Genomic DNA, 22,043 nt, shown 5'->3' on the forward strand with positions numbered 1-22,043 from the left:
AAGCATAGCTGAGAACTGTTTAGGAGTCTCTAGACACTTTTAGTATTTTTTGGAGGGGTGAGGGCAGGGGACAGAAGTAATTTAAAATTCATGGGAAAATTGCAGTACAAATAATACAAAGAACTGTTATCCTTCCCCCAATTTATCCATTGTTACAACTTTACCTCATTTGCTGTATCATTTGTGCCCTCTCCCATTCTCTCTCTCACAGATAGATAAATTTTTCTGAACCTTCTGATAATAAATTGCTCACATCAGGGCCCGTTGCTCCTAAACACTTTATTGTTTATTTAGTAAGAATAGGGATATTTTCTCACACAATCATAATGCAATTATCAACTTTAGTAAACAGCACTAATACAATACTTTTATTTAGTCAGTTGGTATAAATTGATTCAATAAAATCCTTTATCTTTAGTTTTTTTCCTCCCTCAATACAGAATCCAGCCTAGGATCAGGTATTTCATTTAGTTGTCATGTGTCTTTTTTTTTTTTTTAAACATCTTTATTAGAGTATAACTGCTTTACAATGGTGTGTTAGTTTCTGCTTTATGACAAAGTGAATCAGCTATACATATACATATATCCCCGTATCTCCTCCCTCTTGCATCTCCCTCCCACCCTCCCTATCCCACCCCTCCAGCACAGCTGATCGCCCTGTGCTATGCGGCTGCTTCCCACTAGCTATCTATTTTACATTTGGTAGTGTATATATGTCCATGCCACTCTCTCACTTCGCCCCAGTTTACCCTTCCCCCTCCCAGTGTCCTCAAGTCCATTCTCTACGTCTGCGTCTTTATTCCTGTCCTGCCCCTAGGTTCTTCATGACCCTTTTTTTTTTCTTAGATTCCATATATATGTGTCAGCATATGGTATTTGTCTTTCTCTTTCTGACTTACTTCACTCTCTATGACAGACTCTAGGTCCATCCACTTCACTACGAATAATTCGATTTCATTTCTTTTTATGGCTGAGTAACGTTCCACTGTATATCTGTGCCACATCTTCTTTATCTATTCATCTGTCGATAGACACTTAGGCTGCTTCCATGTCCTGGCTATTGTAAATAGAGCTGCAATGTCATGTGTCTTTAATTCCTTTAATCTGAAATATTTCCCTAGCTTTTCTTTGATTTTTGTGACATTGACATTTTTTAGGAACACAGTCCAACTTTTTAAAATAGAATGTTATATATTTATTTGTTTATCTATCTGCCTACATATTTATTAGTAGGGACTTATTAATTCCTACTTTTTTCAATGGTTTATTATTCAATGCTATACTTAATTATTTTGGTGCTCAAACTGTACCAGATTTAACCAGTAGAAATCCCTTCAAGGTGGTTCCTGTGTCCTTGTCATGCCCCTCATCATTTTTTTTTCATGCCTTTCTTTACTTTCTGGCCAAATGTTCCAAGCTCATCATGTACCTACCTTGTCCTAGGTCCGGAACTGGCCATTTCTTTGAGGAGCTCTTGGAATTAGAGGCCAAGATTTGAGTTGTGGGTGCTCATTGCTACTGGGGTGTCTCTGCTTCTAGGCCCTTTCAGTAGACAAAGCTAGAAAAAATATACATGTATTTATATATATACATACAAACATAATACCATATACATATTATATACACATGCACAATACATATACATGTATACATATTTATGTGCACATGTGTATATGTATACATACATATGCATGTGTGTGTGTGTGTGTATACATGAAATCATGAGTTCACATTGATGCCTCTAGTTCCGATCCAGCCCCACAGGGTTCCTTCTTGCCTTCCCCATTCCACATTTTGATATCCATTTCCCATATGGGACTTCTCACTCCCAATAGCATTAACACATTTCTTCATTTGCCCAATGCCACAGTACATTTAAAATAGTTTCCAAATTTCTTGACACCTCTTACCATGAGATGAATGAGATTATATACTAAGAAGAGTTCGGGAGTTGGTTACAATTCTCCTCCACTCAACCTCAGCCCAGACAGAAGATAAATAGTCAAACAATGTGTTCATGAGTTACTTAGATTTGTTCTTTCTTTTGTGTGGTTGAAATACAATTGGATTCGTTCGTTTCAGTTTGTTTTGTTTTAGGCTTTTCTTTCCCTTCCCATCTTGTTTTAATTTTATTTTTGAATATGCGGAAGATTAACACGCTTCCAAAAGTCAAACTATACAAAAAGTATTATTCACGTAGAAGTGTCACTCCCTCCTGAATCACTTCCATCCCCTCCCTCTGGTAAGTAATCAAGTTTATTGCTTTCTGATTTATCTTTCCTGTGTTTCTTTTGGTAACAATAAGATATATGTATGTTTCATTTCCGTTCCCTTTTTACACAAAAGATGGCATACTATATATCCTCTTCTGTACTTTCCATTTTTCCAGCTAGTATTTCCTGGAAATCATTTGATACTAGTTCAGAGAAAACTCCCTTACTTTGTTTTTTGGGTTTTCTTCATACAGCTGCACAGTACTCCACTGCATGTATATACCATATTTTATTCAACCCATCTCCTATGCTTGGAGATATAGGTAGTTTCCAATATTTTACAATGACAAAAAAGGCTGCAGTGAATAACTTTGTGCATATATATTTTCATACCGTGGGAGGTGCACCTTCAGGGTAAATTCCTAGAAGTTGGATTTCTGTGGTCAAGGGATAAAGCACATGCAATTTTGTTAAATACTGTCAAATTCTCCTCCACAGGGGTGGTACCATCTTGGATTCCTGCCAGCCATGAATGAAAGGACCTGTTTCTTCACAGCCTCATCAACAGAGTATATTGTCAAGCTTTATAGTTTTGCCAATCTGACAGAGAAGAAATGATTTCTTTATAGTTTTAATTTGCATGGCTCTTAAATGAAGTTGAACATCTTTTCATATGTTTAGAACCATTTATATTTCTCTTTTTGTGAACCATCTATTTCTGAATTTTGCGCTTTTCTATAGGAATTTTGGCCCTTTTCCCCCCTTAATTTTTAAAATTACTCTCTATATTAGGGATATTAGTCTTTTATCTGTCATACGTGTTACAAATATTTTCTCCCAGTTTGTTTCGTTTGTTTGGTTTTTTAGTGTAGTCAAACTTATCAATCTTTTCTTATCTAGCATCTGGATTTTCAGATCATTAGGAAGCCTTTATTTACACCCAAGTTGTGGAGGAATTTACCCATGCTTTCTTCTGGTACTTGTATAATTTCAGTTTTGCATTCAGATCTCTAGTTCATTTCGAGTTTATTCTTATATAGGGTACAAAAATGAATCCAATTTATATTTTTCTAAATGGCTATCAGTTTGTGCCAACACCATTTGTTAAAAGATCATCTTTGCCCCAGTGATTATAGATATCACCCTTGTCAGATACTGGATGTCTACTTGTAGCTGTGTTTATTTCTGGACTTTCTCTTCTATTCCACTGGTCTGTTTGTCTAGCCACGCACCGGTAAATACCATATTGTTTTAGTTACAGAGGCTTAGCATCCTTTAATATGTTAGGGCTAATGCACCCTCAGAGCTCCTTCTTTCCAGTATTTTCCTAGCTAGTCTTGGGCATTTGTTTTTTCACAGGAACTTTAATATCAATCTCTCTCTTTTTAAATGCTCATTGGTATTCATATTAGGGTTCCATTACATTTATAAATTAACTTAGGGAGAACTGACATCTTGATCAAATTGAGACATCCTGAGAATGAGACATGTTATTCCTTTTGTTCAAGTTATTGGTACTTTGAGATCTGATGTTCTCTCTTGGACATTTACTTAGGTATCTTAGCTCATTAAATCAAATAATATTTATTGAGCAGCTATTACGCCCTTAACGCTATATTAAGCACAATAAAAGTAAAGAAGTAGGTCTGTCCTCCAGCAGTTTAGAATCTCATGAGAGAGACAGGCTAACACACCTAACGCATAGCAAGCAGCTCAAAAGCCCACGGAAAGAAGCTCCCCACAGTGTGCAGCTGGACCATCCACGCTACGCAAGCTCAAAGGAAAGGGAGAGAAATGAGGGCTAGAATAACAAGGCAAGACTTTTGGCTGAATTGAGGCTGGAATCGTGTACCCTGAAGGTCGTGTAGGATTTACGTGGGGTGACAAGGAAGAAAAAGGAGTCCCAGTGAGGAGCACCCAAGTAAAAGCTCAGAGGTGGACTGAGCATGACGCTTCACAGGGCAGAAAGTCCCCAGCCAGACCCTTGGCTGGAAAACCCTCTTCAAGCCTCAGAGTTACGTCTCAGTGTTAACAGCCCCCAAATCCTCATTATGTACTTATTAAAATAGTATTAGTGAACATCTACTAGTTTCCAGATACTAGTCCTTTAGAGTGCTAATTTCTGTACATCACTATCTTTTCTGGGAATGGTCTAGAGCTGAGCTGTCCAGTAGCCCAGCTTAGCCACATGCAGATACGCAGTCCTCAGAGTCCTCGGTGGAGTGCAACTGAGGCACTGGAGTTCTAATTTTATTTCATTTTAATTTAAATTTTAAAAATGGAAGCAGGATTGCCCTGGCGGTCCAGTGGTTAAGACTCCGAGCTTCCAGTGCAGGGGGGATGGGTTCAATCCTTGGTCGGGGAACTAAATCTTGCATGCCGCAAGGTGCGGCCAAAAATAGTGAATAAATAAATATAAATAAATAAATAAAAATGGAAACAGTGTAAATTATTTTTCCATTGAACCCAACTTTATCGTTTGGGGGAGGACTGCATTTGACTTTGACGACAGCACTGCATAAGATATCACTGTTGTATTGCAGGGTGTGTGTCCATTTTACTTTTTTTAATGTGGCTACTAGAAAATTTTTAGTTATGTCATATCTCATTTCTCTTTGTCAGCACTGGTCTAGGGTCTTACAGCCCCATGTGGTCTGGTCACTTTCACGTGGGAACCATCCCCCACCTTCAGAATCTGATCGTTTACTAAGATGCCCAGGTGATTCTTATGCATAGTAATCAAAGCACTGATCCAGATGACAGAGAAGACACCCAGGCCTCTGATAGGTAACCCCAGAGTGGCCCCAGTCCTTCTGAGAGTGGGGGGATGAGGCAGAGGGAGCAGCAGGGAGACCCCTGCTGCCGCTGTGATGTCACAGAGGCAGCCTCCTGTGTCAGCCAGCCCCACCTACATGGGTGTCCTGGCCGCAGGATATCCTCTTCATCATCTCCAGCCCACCTCACACCACCTGACCCCTCTGCTGGCAAGAGGGGCCTTGATTCATCTTCAACTCCATACTCATCCCATGCAACCGATTAAAACAGAGCAGAAGAAACACTGAAACCCCTTTGCCTCAGAACTTCAAAAGTGAATGAGCAATTCCTCTCAGCTGACTCAAAATGTTTGTCTCACCCGGAAGGTAGGTACCTCGAATTCTGAAATCTCAGGACTATCTCATGTATAGTACTCTTAATGTTGGATTGGTAATATTGGTAATTATACAAATTCATCAATTTATTTCACACGCTCAGGGTAAGGAGCTTGAGAACACATGGTAGGATTATCCGAAATGCAGTAAAAATATGTTACTCAAGCCCAGTTTTTATCGATAAACCTGGTGATTACCTTGGCCTCTTGTTTTCTCATCATCTTCCATGAAAACTTCCAATTCTTCCTCCTTTGACTCTTATCATACTTTCCCTCTCTGCTCCCAGGGCAGCTTGTGTCTGCTAGCTCTTCTTTCCTCTCCATCTGTATGATTCCTGTTACAAAATCTGGTCCCCAGTAGAAGGCCCAACGACCATGGCAGCGATAAAGATGTGTATCACCTAGTGAACAGGAAGAGAGGATGAGGCACCCATGGTCCCACTGAAAGCCAGCTCTGATTGGAAATCTGCTGGAACTAAGGAGGACAGCATGACCTCAGGTTCTTTCTGGTCTCAAAGAATCTGCAGAGATGCTTCCAGACCCAGAAAGACACTCACAGCCAGCGAAGATGTCTTGGCTTGTTTAGGGTAGAATCCACATCTGGAAGGGACTTGCCTCCCATTTTGAGAAAGTTGGGAACTACCAAATTGCAGCTCTCAGGGTTACTAAAAAAAAAAAGGCAACGTTCATTCTCCTATATCCTGCCTTTCTCAGGAAAGAAAAATGAAGCTTACAATTAGCCAGAGAAATAAAACACACAGAGCAATGGGGTGTGCTGTTCATGGTCTGGAATTTAGGGATCTCAGAAGAAAGGATAGGACTGGTTCTAGGAAAAAGACCCTTCTGGGGCCGCGGAGAAGAGCTCATGGTGGGCTCAGCCCGCTTGCCTGGTTCAGAAGCTCCCTAAGTGAACAGATCACAAATAAGAGAACCCTCAGAAGTGGATAGGCATAGGACAGGAAAGCCAGCCACAGGGAAAAAACATTTTGTTGTTTTATGAGGAGACATACAGAGGAAATATGGGAGAGTCTGTTTATCGGTATAAATCCGCGAAGTTTACGCAACCCACCGCCTCATTCTGTGTGCGTTCTCATAACTGGGCCTCAATCTGGGCGATGGTTAAGGTGACTGGGCCTCCCCTTTGCTGCGGGGCGGCCAGGCCATGGCTCAGGACGTTTCCAATATTTACGAGCCGTGTGGCCTTGAGCGAGTCAGACTCTGGGAATCTGACTCGCGTCTAGAACGGAGCGGCCGCCTCTCCTTAGGGCTGGTTGTGAGGATTCAACGTCCGTGGAGGGACTGGTAAGCCGTCCACGACACGGACGGGGTCCTTCCTCTTCCTTTCCACGTTCACTCCACCGCTTTTGATCTTCACAGCAGAACCGTGAAGGTCAAACTCTTTCTAATTCGCCTCTGAGAAAACAGTCGCTCGGGCAGATTAGAGAACTTGGCCAAAATCTTTAGCCCCGTCCTGGGGTCGTGGGTGGAGCAGTGACTAGAACTCTGATCTGCTGAGGGTACGTGGCCCCGAAGTTCAGCCTCTTGGACCCACGAAATGAGGCAAAGGCACGGCCTTCCTGCAGAACTGGAGCCGGGAGAGTAAGTTCAGGGGGAGGGCAGGGGGCGGGGAAAGCCTTGACCCTGGATTGCACGGCACCCGGCTCCTCCCGACCCTCGGCCCACCAGCCTGTGCTCGGAATTCAGGGGATGGGCAGGGTCTCCGCACTCCCTCCGCCCGCCCCGCCTGGGAGGGTCCCCGGTTCGCCGCTCCCGTCCCCGCAGGAAGATGGAGAGCCCGAAGGGCCCTGGCGGGGCGCCCCACCCTCTCGGGACCTTCCGGGGCTCGGCCGCTGGGCGGAGCCTAGCCAAACAATTCAAAGCACGCTCCCGCGCGTCGCCATGGCAACGCGCGCCCGCTGCTGGGCGACCGGGAGGCGTAGTAAACCTTGGGCCGGGGTGTTACTCCGGGAGGGAGGGGGCTGCGGGGTGGCGGCGGGGACTAGCCTACGCTCGGGCCTCGCGGCTGCCAGGGGGAGAAAGAGAGGGCAGGAGAGAAAGGGACGAGGGAGGCGCACGCGGGATGGAAACGGGGCAGCGCAGTGCTGCCAGCCCGGGGCCGCGCCCTAAGCACCCCTCGAGAGGCCTCTCGCGTTAGACCCCCGCCCCACCCGTCGGTCCCCGAGACCCACCCCACCACCACCACCCTCTCACCCCCGCCCCAAGCAGGCCACGAGGGCTCTGTCACCCCAGCGTGAGCGATTGCCCCACAGGATGTGCAGATGGGCTGCCCCCCTGATTCACTCCAGCTGCTTGCGGCATGGAAGAACGGCGGCTTCCTCTCCTGGAAATGACTGCATTAGCAAAAGCCCTCAAACAATTCCATTAAAAAGCGGAAAGGGAAAAGGCACAGAGAGGAGAGGCCCCCAGATGCTTTTCTTTGGGCCTTCCCACTGCACATAAGTAGGTGTTCCCAAAACTCCTGGACCCATGTTAGGAGTCGTTTTTTATTCTGGGAGCCCCTAGGGTCATGTGGACATAAAGCATGGTTACATGAGAATTAACCTGACGCTAGGAAACCCCAGAGCTCGGTGTCCTAGAGTGCTGTTAGTATTTTGGATACTCGGCATGGGCATTTTAGTGGCATCAGTCTTCCCTTTAGGGCTGGGAGGCAGATATCAAAAATGTCCTGTGTGAACCGTCTTTATCTTCGTTAATAAGTGAGTCACATGTCAGGCATTGAAGTAAAAATTGGAATTTAGAGCTTCGAAAGCTCGGACGGTTCAAGATATGTCAGCCAAAAGGGCTCCACTCAGTGGGGAATCACTGAGCTTGGGAAAGGACATAACATTTCCAATCTGTCGCTGGCTTGTGAGCAATCTGATTGTACCCTGGTGTCTGTGAACTGAAGATAATGCTGGTTCATGAGATCATTGCTGTTTTCTGGGCTTGGCTGGTCAAACAGCAGGAGTGTTTCCACAGGTGGGAGGAAATGTATTGGCAGAGGGTCTGTGTGATGAAACGCTGGGTGCGTCTGTATAGAAAGGCATAGGGTGTTTCTGTGGACCTGTGGACACTGCTCTTCTGTATGTGAAGCAGGAGGATTCGTGTTTCCTCTACAATAGAAGGCTGTTTGGACACTTTTCTTCATTATCTTATCTTCACCCATAGTCTTCCTAATTGTATTCTAATTGTATTCATGAGCCTGGTTTCCATTTCACACTTCATTCATTCATTCCATTTATTTGTGGCTGTTAGGGCTAGGCTCTGAGGATCAACAATGAGTAAAGCATAGTTGCTACTGTATCTAGAAACTTAGCCAAGTGGGCAGAACAGCCCAGAAAACCATATGATGAGTTACATGAGGGAGGCACATGGTAGAACACGCGCAGGAGCAGAGAATAGGGTGGTGTAGGTCAGAGCCAGTGACAACCGAGAAACATTTACTTACTCTCCATTCCAGCCTTTTGTCTACTGAGTAACAGAAAGGAGTTAGTTAACAGAAACTGGGTCAGAAATCTGACACCTGGGAGAAGGACAGAGATACTACTATCTGTCCCAAACAAACCTCTCTTGGGACAAAATGCCAGAATGGATATATTAAAAAAAAAAAAAAATGGGGATCCTGTAGCCCCAGGCTTGGACCTGAGGGAAGCGGTATGCTATACAATCTTCCACTGCTCAGCAGCTCAGCATTCTTACGCATTGTTTTAGTCACTTCTAATCTTCAGCATAGTCACAAAGCAAACTGAATTCCTGTTTATAAAGTAAATGTGGGTGTCCCAAGACCAGTTTCTCTTCATTCATACCTAGTAAATGTGGTTTTCCACAGTGCCGGGCGTGGTAACTTAAGACCTTAGCAAGACTAGGTTAGTCCCAGCCCTTGGCTTTGCGATGTCATAAATGTTCAGTTGCACATACATCCCTGTGAGGTCAATCCTGAGATGGTAAAAGTCCAGCACACAAAAGTTCAATATTGTTGTGTTTTTTTGTTTTTTGTTTTGTTTTTTTTTGTGGTACGTGGGCCTCTCACTGCTGTGGCCTCTCCCGTTGCGGAGCACAGGCTCTGGACACGCAGGCTCCGGACACACAGGCTCAGCGGCCATGGCTCACGGGCCCAGCCGCTCCACGGCATGTGGGATCTTCCCGGACCGGGGCACGAACCCGTCTCCCCTGCATCGGCAGGCGGACTCCCAACCACTGCGCCACCAGGGAAGCCCTTCAATATTGTTTTGAGATGTGGAATCTTCTCGTCTGTCTTGAATTCTGAGCCTAACCAAATTATATTTATGTGGCATTGACTAGTGATTACTTTTTCTGTCCTAAGAGAAGAAAGAGAAGAAAAAAAAATATATTAACATGCCCAAATTACAATGAAAGGAAGTGAGTAGGATGCTGGGCTCTGATTTTTGTGGCCAGGCAGAGAAACTCATGTTTTGTCAAAAAGAGGAAACTAGACCTCGTGGCCCAGGGTCCTTGGGGAGGGAAGGGGGGTGCTCTCAGCACTGAGCACAGCTAGGAGGCAGCCAGCCAAGCACACACACTAAACGCACAGCCTCCTGAGGGGTAGATCCAGGCTTTGGGAAGGGCTAAAATAATAAAATTCGAGAGGCCCTCTTTAAGAAAAAGAACACAAGATGACAAGTACAAATTAGGTAACAGCATCTTGGAAGGGGCCTGAGTAAGTGGGGGACCACGAAGCTGAAGTTTCATCACTACACTCTCGAAATCCACCTCTAGACCTCCTCGTGTGACCCACCTGAGACTCTGCCACTCCCATCCCCTTTTCCCTGGAGAAGGCACACTTCGGGCTATTAAGACACAGAGGGCACGGTTTATGAGCAGAGGCAATAAAAACCCAAAGACAGAGCACTGTGCCAAACGGTGACTCAAGCGGGATATGAGAAGTGTCTCCAAGTATTTGAAGGGTGGAAGCAGAGCGAAGGGAAAAGAATTGCTCACTGTTCTGGGGTGGAAAGGGAATGAGGATACGATTAAGTAGAGAAAAATGTGTGCAAAACTCATCAGGAAACATTGGCTAACTGTGTTTTCTGTTACTGCGGAGCTCTATTTCCCATGGGAAGTATATGAGGACCTATTGAGTTACTGAAAACTAAAACTGGCCACCAAAAAAATGTGCCACAGCACAGTCTTACAAGATGTCCTCAAGGGAGCAGCTGGATGGCCCCAGAGTTCGTTCTGAGCCCTGAATTCCAGAAGGCTGACGTACGGCTTCTATAGATTCGTGTGTGGGGAGAAGGCCAAGGGAAGAACAAAGAGCAAGAGCCCCAGCCTGCCCAGCGGGCAGCCACCTCCACCCAGCTTTGCCAACTGGGGGGGGGGGGGGGGGGCGGGGAGCTTGTGTCCCGAAGAAGGAAAATATGGGGAGACAGCGCCACCCAGCGTTGAGATGAAAACTGCAGCCTAGAGACCAACAGCCAATTCAGGGGCAAAAAGTGACCACAGGCATCCCTGCTCCCTTCTGCCAAAGGAGAGGGAGTTCTGTCACCGTGCAGAAAGGGCCATTTGGGTGATACAGACATCACGCCTGGACAGAAGTACATGTGTAAAACGTGCTGTTAAGAGTAGAGAACATACCCGGTGACAGACTCATTTGGCTGGAGTGTGGACCAATTCAAATGCCCCGAGGGAAGCCTGCCTTTGATTCCCTAAACCAGCTGCACAAACATAGGATGGGAAGACCATGACTTGGTCGGTGGCAAATCTGGATGAGGTGGCAGAAGGGCAGGGCAGGGTAGAGAGGCTTTCATTAAATGTCAACCCAAAGTGAACCAAAGAGGTGTGATTTTATGGTACATTAATCCCCTGTCTATATAGTTTTCAGTCTGTTCAGATTTTTACTTGTTTTTTGGTCAGAGGGGCGGCTCCCAAGGTCCTCACATGCAGAAACGGAAACCAGAAGTCCATCCCTGGTTGGGTACCAAAATCCTTCTAAAATTACAGCTTCCTGGGCCTCACCGCAGAACCACGACAGCCGCTCAGGATGGAGCCCAGGAATCTGCATATCTTCCAAAGTTGCAAAGATGTTCTGATGCTCAGTCAGAATTGAGACCTACTGCTCTTGAACAAGCAGCAGCCTTTGAAGACTTTACAATCAAGGCAAACAATCAGAATGGAATCTAGAAAACGTCATGGGAGGGGTAGAGTGTGACAAGGACAAAGAAAAGGGAACTGTTCTTAGGAAGCAACATTTTCAAAGAATGAGTGACTTTTATTAATCTTGGTGAGACGCAGATCACCAGGTAAAAGAGAAGACATTCCAAGAAGAAAGAGTATCTTCGTTTTTATTTTTTTAAGTTTTAGAAATCATTTTTTAAAAGATAAAAAATTTCATCCCTTTGCCCAAAGATTGGGAGAGAAATGATAGATAGCTGTAGCATTGCTGACCCTGGGATTTACTTCTCTCCAACCCTCCTCCAACTGCATCCTCACCCCCAACCCTACCTAACACTCTGATGGTCTCAGGATGTTGTAATAATCCTTACTAATATCGCTAACTGGACGGTGGAGACCGCCCACGACACCAGAAAGCCTTTTCATACGCATGGCTCCATGAGGCCCTGACACTGCAGGTCACAGAGCTTATTAAAGGGATGGAAAACCCAACACAAGGGAATGGGAGCTTTTGTAGTAATGGTGACTCTGGAATATTTTGTCTGCCATAAAATCAAGACCAGTCCATTCACACTGGTTACCTAGGGAATGGCAGTGAGATGGAAACTCAGTGATCAGGTACTCTTTAAAGAAATTTCCCTCTGCACATGCAGAGGTCCAGGTCCTTGCTTCTTATGCTGAATCCCAGATCCCCACTGGCAAGCTCTCCTGTGTAATCTCCCAGAACAGCTGGGTCATGATTGCACTGGCAATTATTAAATGCCCAAGTCCCCTGCAAGGCAGCATTTAATCATGAGGTACTCCAAAAACTATGAGCTAGAGGGGAGGGGTGTGGGAGGGGGAGGGAGGAGGGTGGAAAGGGAGTTTTCCTTCTTTCAACACTAAACCAAAGGGATTTGGAGCACAGATGGCACCTGCGGTCCTTCTGGACAGACCACAAGATGCTGACCACGGCCAAGGTAACCAGCTTCGCTCTCTTTTGCACCTGATTCTTTTAAGAGATGTACCAGTCTCATCAATTTGCTCTCCGCACTAGCCTAAGTTAAATCTGAGGGCTTTCTGTTAACCTATGTCAGTGAAAGAATTACTGACATTTTCACATCTATGTACTTCCTAGTAGATCTGAGCAGGGAAGCCACACTCTGTCCCTTTTCTAGAGACTAAAGAGTCCCCTTGGCTTGGGGCTCATCAGTACCTGCAAAGACAGAACTTGTCTTCTAGCTGCTACTTCTCCATGATCCCCTTAAGGAAACCGTCACCAAATTAGATTGTTCTTCCAATTCAAAAAGTGTCTGGATCCTAGTGAGAAAAGGCATATTTTGGGGGGAGGAATAAAATATGTGATGAAGGGCATGGCACTGTGGGTGTTGAAGATAATTCTTGAAAAGCCTTTTGAATGGATTCTCATTCGATGATCAAGATAATTCTTAAATGAGGCTCCTTGGTGGACACTCCTGGAAACAACCTCTTTGGGCTTCATTCTAAGCTCTTCTTCATCCTCTGTTTCTCAATTCCTTCATTTGGTTGTCAGCTTAGTGCTGCTGCAGAGTGGTTGTACTGTGGCGAGGGGTTCATTATTCTTATTTCAGAACAACCTGAAGAGTAACTTACAAATATATATGATCTGAAATGGATTGAGGGTAGAATCAACATCTGATGTGATGTGGTAGTAGATAAATCTCCAAGCCGTAGGTGATTGAAAATAAAGTTGTCAAAAATGGAGACTTGGGGCTTCCCTGGTGGCGCAGTGGTTGGGAGCCCGCCTGACGATGCGGGGGGCGCGGGTTCGTGCCCCGGTCCGGGAGGATCCCACGTGCCGCGGGGCGGCTGGGCCCGTGGGCCATGGCCGCTGGGCCTGCGCGTCCGGGGCCTGTGCTCCGCAGCGGGAGAGGCCGCAGCGGTGAGAGGCCCGTGCACCGCAAAAAAAAAAAAAAAAAATGGAGACTTGCGTAAACCCTTAGTTCTGCCTTTATGCAGGATGACTGATGAAGATGTTTCACCTTGAAGTCTATTTCCTAGTCAAGCAATGGATACAAAAAAAGAAAGAATAACTAACTCATAGTAACAGAACAATGACAAAAACCAATAGGATTTTCATCACTAAAAACAAGAATAAAGCGTTCTTTTGCAGGAAGAAGGGGGCCTCATAATGACTCCCATATCTGGCAGTATAAGATCACCCCCCTTCCAGATGCCATGGCTTTTGAGTCCTCAGCAGGGTCCCCCAGAAAATTCTTGATGGAGTTAATTTGTTGAGTGCTTAAAAAAAATCATATTAGCAAATTGCTTTTCAGAAGCTGTTTCATCATACGTTTTGCTTACTGGCTTTTTATACACATGAGAATCTGGTATATTTCTTATTGCCATTAAAAAAAAAGAAAACCTGCACTTTGTGGTATGCACAGTTTTAGTGCCTGGAAATTCTGAAGAACAAACTGTTATGTTTCTAAGAGACAGTTCCCTGTTTAATGTAGAAAACGTTAAGCTGGAGACGATGAGAGGAGATGGGCCTGTCTCATTTAGCTATGGTTTTATTTACATCTCTCAAGCTAAGCAGATTTGGGTCTGATTAATCCTGATATGAGCGATCGCCTAGAAAGCTCAAGATGGCTTACTTTAAGAAGTGTCTGTCAGCAACTAAGTACGGGCTTCTTCTCCATTCAGTACGTATTACTATAACAGTACAAACTGCTTCGTAATGCAAACGTCTCAAGATCTGAGACCTGTCAGATTTCTTTCTGTTTCTAAATCAGCTTAGATCTGGCTGCAAGCCACCCCTCCCCAACTTTGAAATAACTAGTAGTGGACTTTTTCAGCTCACCCTTCTCTTCTCTTAGGCTAAAAATGATGAGGTCAGGGGCTCCAGCCAGAGCTACCCGGGCCACACTCATTCTGCAGCCACGCACTGGGTTACCCCTGGGAGTCAGGCACTGCGGCTGCATCAGGCTGTGGGGCCGCCCCTGCACGTTCCTTGTCCCCACCCACCAAGGGCACCCTCCCGTGTCTCCAAGGTCACAGCACTCGGCGTCCAGCCTCCACGGGTACCATGCAGCCACCTGGCATTTGAGATTCTGTCATCTCGGGGGCAGTGGATGGAAGCTGGACCCACATCGCCGCCTCTCTGAGAACCCATAGCTTCATCTCCTCTCCAAAGGTTGCAGCATCCCCACATCCCGGTTGGTCCACTGCCCTCTTATCCTCAAGGGCCCAGTGCCTCTATCTGCTCCCCCAGGGAGGATCCACTTTAACCTTCGTTGATAGGATATATGCCCCTTTACTCCTCTCGGAGAAATCTAACGCAGGGAGGAAGACATCCAAAACTTACGTTGTCACAATAACAAATACCTCCACAAGTCAGTGCTGCTACCTTTCAAGGAAGACAAAGCCAAAAATTACCGGCAGGAGCATTTGGAGAGCTCCCAATTCTTTTTCTCAACCAGATATATACTAGCTCAGTGGCTTAGTCTCATATTATCCGATGCTTATTCAGACGATCCCCAATAAGCGTTTTAATATAATAAGGTCCGGCTTAAATAAACATCATCACTACGGTGCCTACTCTGGGCCACTCCTGGAGCCCAAGCTTCCTCACGGCTACTTGGAGAAAACTCCCAGTGGCTCGTCGTGCCCGTCTTGTTGGAGGAAAGTGGCTCGAGCTTAGGGAGCTGCGGGGGAGGGCACTGATCTCCGAGGAGGCTCTGAAATCAGGCTCCGCTCTTGTGTTTGTCTGTTACAGATGGAGCTCCCGAAGGCCTTTTCTGACCTATGGACATGCCTATCTGCCTTCCTCAACATGCTATCACGCAGCCTTTCCACAGCATCCCTGCTCAGCAACTACTGGTTTGTGGGCATACAGAAGGTGCCCAAGCCCCTGTGCGGGAAAGGTCTGCCAGCCAAGTGCTTTGATGTGCCAGTGCGCTTGGATGGGAGCAGCACAAATGTATCATCTCTGGAGGTGGTGCAGTACAGCTGGGAGACTGGGGATGACCGCTCCACCTCCCATGCCTTCGGGAGTGGCATGTGGCTCTCCTATGAGGAAATCGTGCAAGACCCAGGTGGCCCCTCACCCCACCCACCTGATATCTTTTCCCCACCAGGGATCTCATGCAGGCAAAGAATCAGTGGGATTCTTTGTACAGCCCTCACTCACCCCTGCAGGGCCCCACCTCCGCCTCGGGGTCTCCCCACTCTGCATTGGGTCCCTTCCCCATCAGACTCCCTCGTAATAAGGCCCAAAGTCCAACCATCTGACGTTTCACCTCCAGTCTCGCTGGTTTCAAATAGCATTACCCTTAAAGGGTTTCATGCAGACTTTTTTTTTTCAATTGGGGTAGAGTGGTTTTACAATGTTGTGTTAGTTTCTACCGTACAGCAAAGTGAAGTAGAGTTCCCTGTGCTCGTGCAGACTTTTAACATTATGAGAATTTCCATCCCAGCGAGCTAGAGTTGCCTAGACAAAACGAGGAGAATATCATAGAAAGAGCGGGGACTCTGCCCAGCTGTGACCTTATAGGAAGAACTTGATTCCTACAGGTCTGGATTTTCTCATTTGTGAGATGCAGGGATCAGAGTAGATCGCCTTTAAATAAGACCCCAAAAGGGTGTTCTCATTCTAAGTGTTACTGCTACAATTGAAAAGGTAGGGGAGGGCTTCCCTGGTGGCGCAGTGGTTGAGAGTCCGCCTGCCGATGCAGGGGACGCGGGTTCGTGCCCCGGTCCGGGAGGATCCTACATGCCGCGGAGCGGCTGGGCCCGTGAGCCATGGCCGCCGAGCCTCCACGTCTGGAGCCTGTGCTCCGCAGCAGGAGAGGCCACAACAGTGAGAGGCCCGCGTACCGCAAAAAAAAAAGAAAAGGTAGGGGAACTGAAGCCCAGAGAAAGTAACTAGATTGTGGAAGTTGGACCCAGACAGACCCTCCCATGTCTCACGCCGCTGGGCCTCACACTCGCAAAGCAGGCGCTGTGCCAGCCCGTTAGGTAAGGGTCGTCCTCGGGTGGGGAGCAGTAGGGTTGAGGACATCCCCTCCTCCCTGCTCAAAGCATGCAAAGATTCCCCCGGTCGTGAAGCTTTTCTAAGGCCCAGAACTGTGTACAATTTGCAATCTGCTGCTTCTCCCGATTTAGGCTAAGGGGAAGAGCAGATGAGACAGGATTGTAATTCGTGTGTATTTACATTTATACTTGAGTTATTATTGTGTCACTTAGCACTGCTCCAACTCCAGTCCCGGAAACAGTTTAGAGCCCTGCAGCCCAGTGGTACGGCAGGAGCAAAAGGTGCTGGTGAACCGATGCTGGGGACATTCCCTGGGGTGACTCAGGGAAGTGTACTCTTCATTATCAGGACTTGAGAGAGAAATTAATCTTGGATGACTCTGGCCTATTTTGTTCATCCATCCATGCATCCTTCCCTGCTTCCAAAGAGACATTTATTGCCTGCCTACCACGTGCGGGGCAGGCCTGTGTAGGACCAAATGGAGCAGTACCTGGGATGGGACTGGGGGAAAGTCTGCATCCCTCGTCCAAGGCAGCACCTCATCACCCTGTACCTTGTCTGTTTCAGGGGAGAGGTGCCGAAGTTTCCTTGAACTCACACCACCAACCGAGAGAGGTGAGAAAGGATTACTGGAATCTGCCACGTTGCAAGACCCATGTCACCCCTCTCTCCGATTTGGAGGGAAGCGGTTGATGGAGAAGGCTTTTGTCCCCCACCTTCCCTTGGGGCTTGGGGCAAGTATGTGGCTTTGATGACAAATTTAGTTGCCATTGAGTTGGGCCTCTGAGTATCTAAACTGTACTGTGATCTCTTGCTTTTCTCTTCTTCTGAGCCCCACAGGGTGACACAAACTCCTGCTAGGCTGACCCTCATTCCTATGCAGGAATGCAAAAAAGGAACAGCAGGGACAAATAAAGTCCACAAATAGAAATCCACCAACAGCTCTAACCTACTCCAGTTGCCAAGTAACCATGTAGAAAGCTTGGGTCTTTCCTCCCCCCCCACCCCGATAATTTTATCGTAACATAGAAAGAAGGGAGTCAAAGAGGGCAAGGGGGGGGGTAGGGATGGGGGGAGGAAGAAGAGAAACAAAATGGATTGCTCCAAGATTAAACTTTAAAACAAAGGAGAAACAAAAATGATAACTAGCAAAGTCATATCCCTGCAAGATTTGGTGAAACTTGGATGATTTCTTCTCAAACCTCCCTAAGAGCCTTTACATGCAGTCAAGTGTACTTGGCTATGTGTTGGGTACTGAGCAGAGGGAGAACAAAGAGCCCCAGGCTAAGGGCTGTCCCAGCTGCTTTCACCTCTGTCTCCTCCTCTGGTGCTACGAGGCTCTGCACTTCTCATGGGCAGCATTTGTTCACCGCCGGTTCAGTTAGTTAACTGTCAGGTGAGAGTTCTTCTTCCTCTGGTTTCTGACAGAGATCCTACGGCTATCACTGGGAGTCCGATTCGCCTCCATCGGACTGGGACTCATCAGCTTCCTCCTCCTACTGATGGACTTGCTATTCACGGGGCACCCCGGCTGTGGCCTCAGGCTGAGCACCTTCACCGCCATCTTCTCCGTCTTGTCAGGTGAGCATCTCCAGAGCTGGAGAGGAGGGGGGGTGTTCTCTGCTGCCTTTGAAGCACTAGCCGGAAGGCTGCAGTCTCTGTCCCAAGGGAAGAAGGAGCCCCAAGGCGGCCTAAAGAATGGAGCCAGGAGATAACAGCGCAGGCGTCTTTAATTTTAAATGGAAATAACATGCGAAGTGTTATCTTAGATCATTATGTCCTTTGCTAAATGATTTCTCTCTAGGTTCTTTTTATTTGCAAGTTTTCTCATTATGTACAATACAGTTTGGTTTTTTTTTTGGTTTGTTTGTTTGTTTGTTTGCGGTACGCAGGCCTCTCACTGTTGTGGCCTCTCCCTTTGCGGAGCACAGGCTCCGGATGCGCAGGCTCAGCGGCCATGGCCCACGGGCCCAGCCGCTCCGGGGCATGTGGGATCTTCCCAGACCAGGGCACGAACCCGTGTCCCCTGCATCGGCAGGCGGACTCCCAACCACTGCGCCACCAGGGAAGCCCCTGGTTTACTTTTGAGTCGTGACATCCACACAGCTTTTCCACACTCTGTTGCATAAAGTGAGAGATGCGTGTAGACGAAGGATAGGGCCCATACTGGGGGTACAGGTGGGAAAGAAGTAAAGGGAGCAGCAGCCTGTGTGCAGCCTCGACTCAGAAATGTTCCCACAGCTTGAAACCAAACATCTGGGGAAGCGATTGCAGATACACCTTCAAGGAGAAGCCCCCACTGCAGAGTAGTCCCCCCGGAGTGTGGTGGCATCGGGGTAATGGAACGCCTTGACACAGGTTGTACCTGATGCCGGATGAAGAGGTTGCTCCCAAATCGCATTCCCCGTACACGGCAATGCCAGCCTGTCTCTAAGGGAACTGCCTTCCTGTTTCCTCTGTAGGCCTTCTGGGGATGGTGGGCCATATGATGTAGTCACAAGTCTTCCAAGCAACGGCCGACTTGGGTCCAGAACACTGGAGGCCCCATGCTTGGAATTACGGCCGGGCCTTTTAGTAGGCGCTCCTCCACCTTTCTCCTCTTCCCTGGTCCACCTCAACTAGATGCTTGCTCTGTGTCCTTCTGCCTTCTCTTCATCCCTCATCCCAGATGTCCATTAGTCACCCAGAGGGCTGGACCAGCAGGCCACGCCCATTCTCCCCCCCACCTTCTGAGGAGGTACAGAGTGGATTCCTCGGGCTTATTTTTTCTGCTGATAAAGCTGTAACAAGTGCTTCTTCACCTGTTATGTAGGACACCCTTGGTAAATGAGACTAATTTTGCATGGCTTACGGAAATGATGCTCTCTGTTTTATATATTTTATGATCCAAGGTATTGGGAGACAGAGAAATGAAGAATTAGCCTTGCAGTCTGGATCGGAGTCCATTCCTGCGAATGGCTCACTCTTCTCCTGTGATGAAGAGTGGCTTCATCCTGCTTCCATTCTTACTCCATCGAACTGTGTTAGAAATGAAACTTCCCCTACCAGTCTCTCTCTAACCCTTAAAGAACTAAGGGCTCAGTTAGTCTAGATTTCTCTTTAAAAGAGGGAAGCAGCGACCATGATGAAACACACACATTCAAGGGAAACACCCCCTTTGTTTGGGTTCCTCACCGTCTCCCTTGAGGAACGCTCTCCATTCACTGCACAGGTGCCGACTTGGACCTACGTGGACCGTCTGGGCTGAGTGCTAAGCACTTCACGGTGCTGGAAAGACAGTCCGTGCTGAAGAGGCATATGGAAGCCTGTACATGTCCGTCACAGGAGCTCCTCCCCTTTCCTCATGGTATAATATGTGCTATTGGATTCAGGGGCCTTTGATCTCTCCATCAGCCACCCGATCAGTTTAGCTCATTTTCCAGACTCATCGTTTCTCACCTTTTATCCATTTTCAAGCCATTCTGGGCATTTCAACTGCAGATCTCAGACTTCAAAACTGCCATCAGAAGCATCCTCAACCTGAGTCTAGTCCATCAGAGGCAGCAGAAAGGAACACACAGTAGCAGCGCGTAGCCTCTGAGCATCACTTGGCCTCGTGAAATACCCCCACACACACAACCTACACCACTCCTGGTGTCCTGGGCTTCCCGTGATCATGGAAGACTTAAGGGTTGGACTTCCGCAGTTTTTAGGAATGTGTTTGACACAGTTCCCTGGTGTCTTTTTCTCTTTGTTGAATCCATCCAGCTTCTCTTCATCTCCAGCATCTCTTCCATCCTTTACAAACTCCCGTAAGCCAAGAACCACATTGTTTCCACAGTAGGCAAATTCCAACTAGAGCTGCCTAGGATAATACCTGTAGATGTGGAGTCAGTGTTTCCTGAATGCCTCTCAGAGGCTCAACGTCGTGGACCCTAAGACAGCTAGGTGCAAAACCAAGGAAGATGGAAGAGGTATCTGGCAGGAAGTATGTGTGTCAGGGAAAGGAGGAATGTAGTGTCTCGGGCTGTGTCCACTGTGTCCAGCTGAGCTACAGCTCTGTGGAATCTTGGGGATTATACAAGGTTAACTGTAGCTTGGGAAACAACTGTCCAAAAAATTGTATGGCAGGGCGGGAGTGAGTGAGTGTGTGTGTGTGTGTGTGTGTGTATACACAAACATGAAAAATACGCCACCAGGTATAAAAGAACACAGCACTTACACTAATCAGTGCAGTGAAAATGAACCCGTTAAACTCCTAGCCTGACTTTAACACTATACGAGTCATTGTCTTTTACTAGGAAACATTCAGAACCTACCCTAAGACAGACAAAATTCAGTCCTCTGCCCACAGCTCTTTACCTGCAACGTGGTGGAAGGCAACACCATGAGGTCCTTAAATCCCTAAGGCGGCATCGGCCCAGCTGACTAGTAGGAAGGGATCCCGGTATTTTTCTTTCAAACCCGTAAGGAAGTCAGAGTCTTACATTCCAGTTTTTTTTGTATATTTGTCCCTAGCACGGCCTGGGTTTCCTTCACCTGCTGCATGGCGTCAGCTGTCACCACCTTCAACACATACACCCGGCTGGTGCTGGAGTTCAGGTGCAAGCACAGTAAAAGCTTCAGAGGAGCCCCCGAGCTGCCTACTGCATCACCACCTATGTTTCCTCCAGGAGCTGGCGTGCACAGCCCACCCAAGGGGCCTTTGACCAGCCACCCCCAGTACCACCATCAGCCCGTCCGCTCCGTCTCCGGAGGAGTGGACTTCTCCTCAGAGCTACACACAAGGAATTTCAACACGGGACCAGCTGGGAGCCTCAGGAAGAGGTGGCCGGGTCATCTGTAGAGGAAGAACAGTGTTGGGAGTTATGGATTTGCAGAGCAGGCTGAGCCCTGCCTTAAACGTGTTGCTTTGTCATCAACACGTGCTTAAGCCAAAGTCTGTTTCTTGAGCGTGATTTGCAGAGGTTAAGAACAAGGGTATTTAAAGTCCAAGTCCGGGGGGCATGTGCCCGGTGCCCTCGCTCCCTTTTCTGTCACAGCTTGGTCTCACTCCAATCTCCCACCCCCGCCCCCCGTGTCACTCATTCAGAAGTCCCTTCTCGCCTTTCTGATTGTTGGTTTTATGCCAGGTTCTGGGAGATAAAAAGAGGAGTAAAATATAGTTCCTGCCCTTTAGAGGCCGACCAACTTGGCCATCTGTCCTGGATTTGGAAGAATGGAGGTGGGTAGTTGGTGGTGCCTCAGCCTTCCGTGGTGCACTTGACTTTTCCTGGAAGCCACACACTGGAAGGCTCTCCTAGGAGCTCTGACCTGTAGAACGGGCGTCCTCTGCACTGCCTACCACGGTGTCCTGCATCCTCGCGATAGGGAACATATCACATCACGTTAATTACACATTATCCTCAGAGCCATCAGGAGACTAGGACACATGAGAAGGCTCCTGCAGCCTGCGGGGACAGGCCACCCCCAGAACGGCCCACTGAGGCCACGTGGACAGGATGGCAGCCCCCCAGCAACCAGGCTGCAGCCTACACTCCCCTCTGAGCCCCACCTTGCGTCCATCCACTCGCCCTTT

General features: G+C 47.4%; 1 protein-coding gene and 1 long non-coding RNA gene across 6 annotated transcripts; one reads left to right on the forward strand and one right to left on the reverse strand.

Annotated features, from left to right (window-relative positions):
- Window positions 1-648: 648 nt before the first annotated feature.
- Window positions 649-7,582, reverse strand: LOC141275903 (uncharacterized). 3 transcript variants are annotated; one of them, XR_012324522.1, is made up of 4 exons: window positions 7,045-7,582; window positions 6,431-6,946; window positions 5,560-5,762; window positions 649-1,558 (listed from the first exon to the last, which is right to left on the reverse strand). It is a non-coding gene; the product is annotated as an uncharacterized lncRNA (long non-coding RNA). The 3 variants fall into 3 exon arrangements; XR_012324523.1 differs by having other exon boundaries at window positions 649-1,057; window positions 1,434-1,558; window positions 6,431-7,582; XR_012324521.1 differs by having other exon boundaries at window positions 6,431-7,582.
- Window positions 5,218-21,633, forward strand: GSG1 (germ cell associated 1). 3 transcript variants are annotated; one of them, XM_073789025.1, is made up of 6 exons: window positions 5,218-5,353; window positions 15,230-15,548; window positions 17,054-17,224; window positions 17,915-18,067; window positions 19,698-19,832; window positions 21,139-21,633. In XM_073789025.1, the coding sequence occupies exons 1-6, from the start codon at window positions 5,306-5,308 to the stop codon at window positions 21,309-21,311; spliced, it is 999 nt and encodes a 332-aa protein (XP_073645126.1). In that variant the 5' UTR covers window positions 5,218-5,305; the 3' UTR covers window positions 21,312-21,633. The 3 variants fall into 3 exon arrangements, with proteins under 3 accessions (XP_073645126.1, XP_073645128.1, XP_073645127.1); XM_073789027.1 differs by lacking the exon at window positions 19,698-19,832 and adding an exon at window positions 18,922-19,060 and having other exon boundaries at window positions 17,917-18,034; window positions 20,984-21,230; XM_073789026.1 differs by lacking the exon at window positions 19,698-19,832 and having other exon boundaries at window positions 21,139-21,626.
- Window positions 21,634-22,043: the final 410 nt, after the last annotated feature.

The sequence above is a fragment of the Tursiops truncatus genome, chromosome 11 (assembly GCF_011762595.2).
Source record: "Tursiops truncatus isolate mTurTru1 chromosome 11, mTurTru1.mat.Y, whole genome shotgun sequence".
Taxonomy (NCBI): Eukaryota; Metazoa; Chordata; class Mammalia; order Artiodactyla; family Delphinidae; genus Tursiops; species Tursiops truncatus.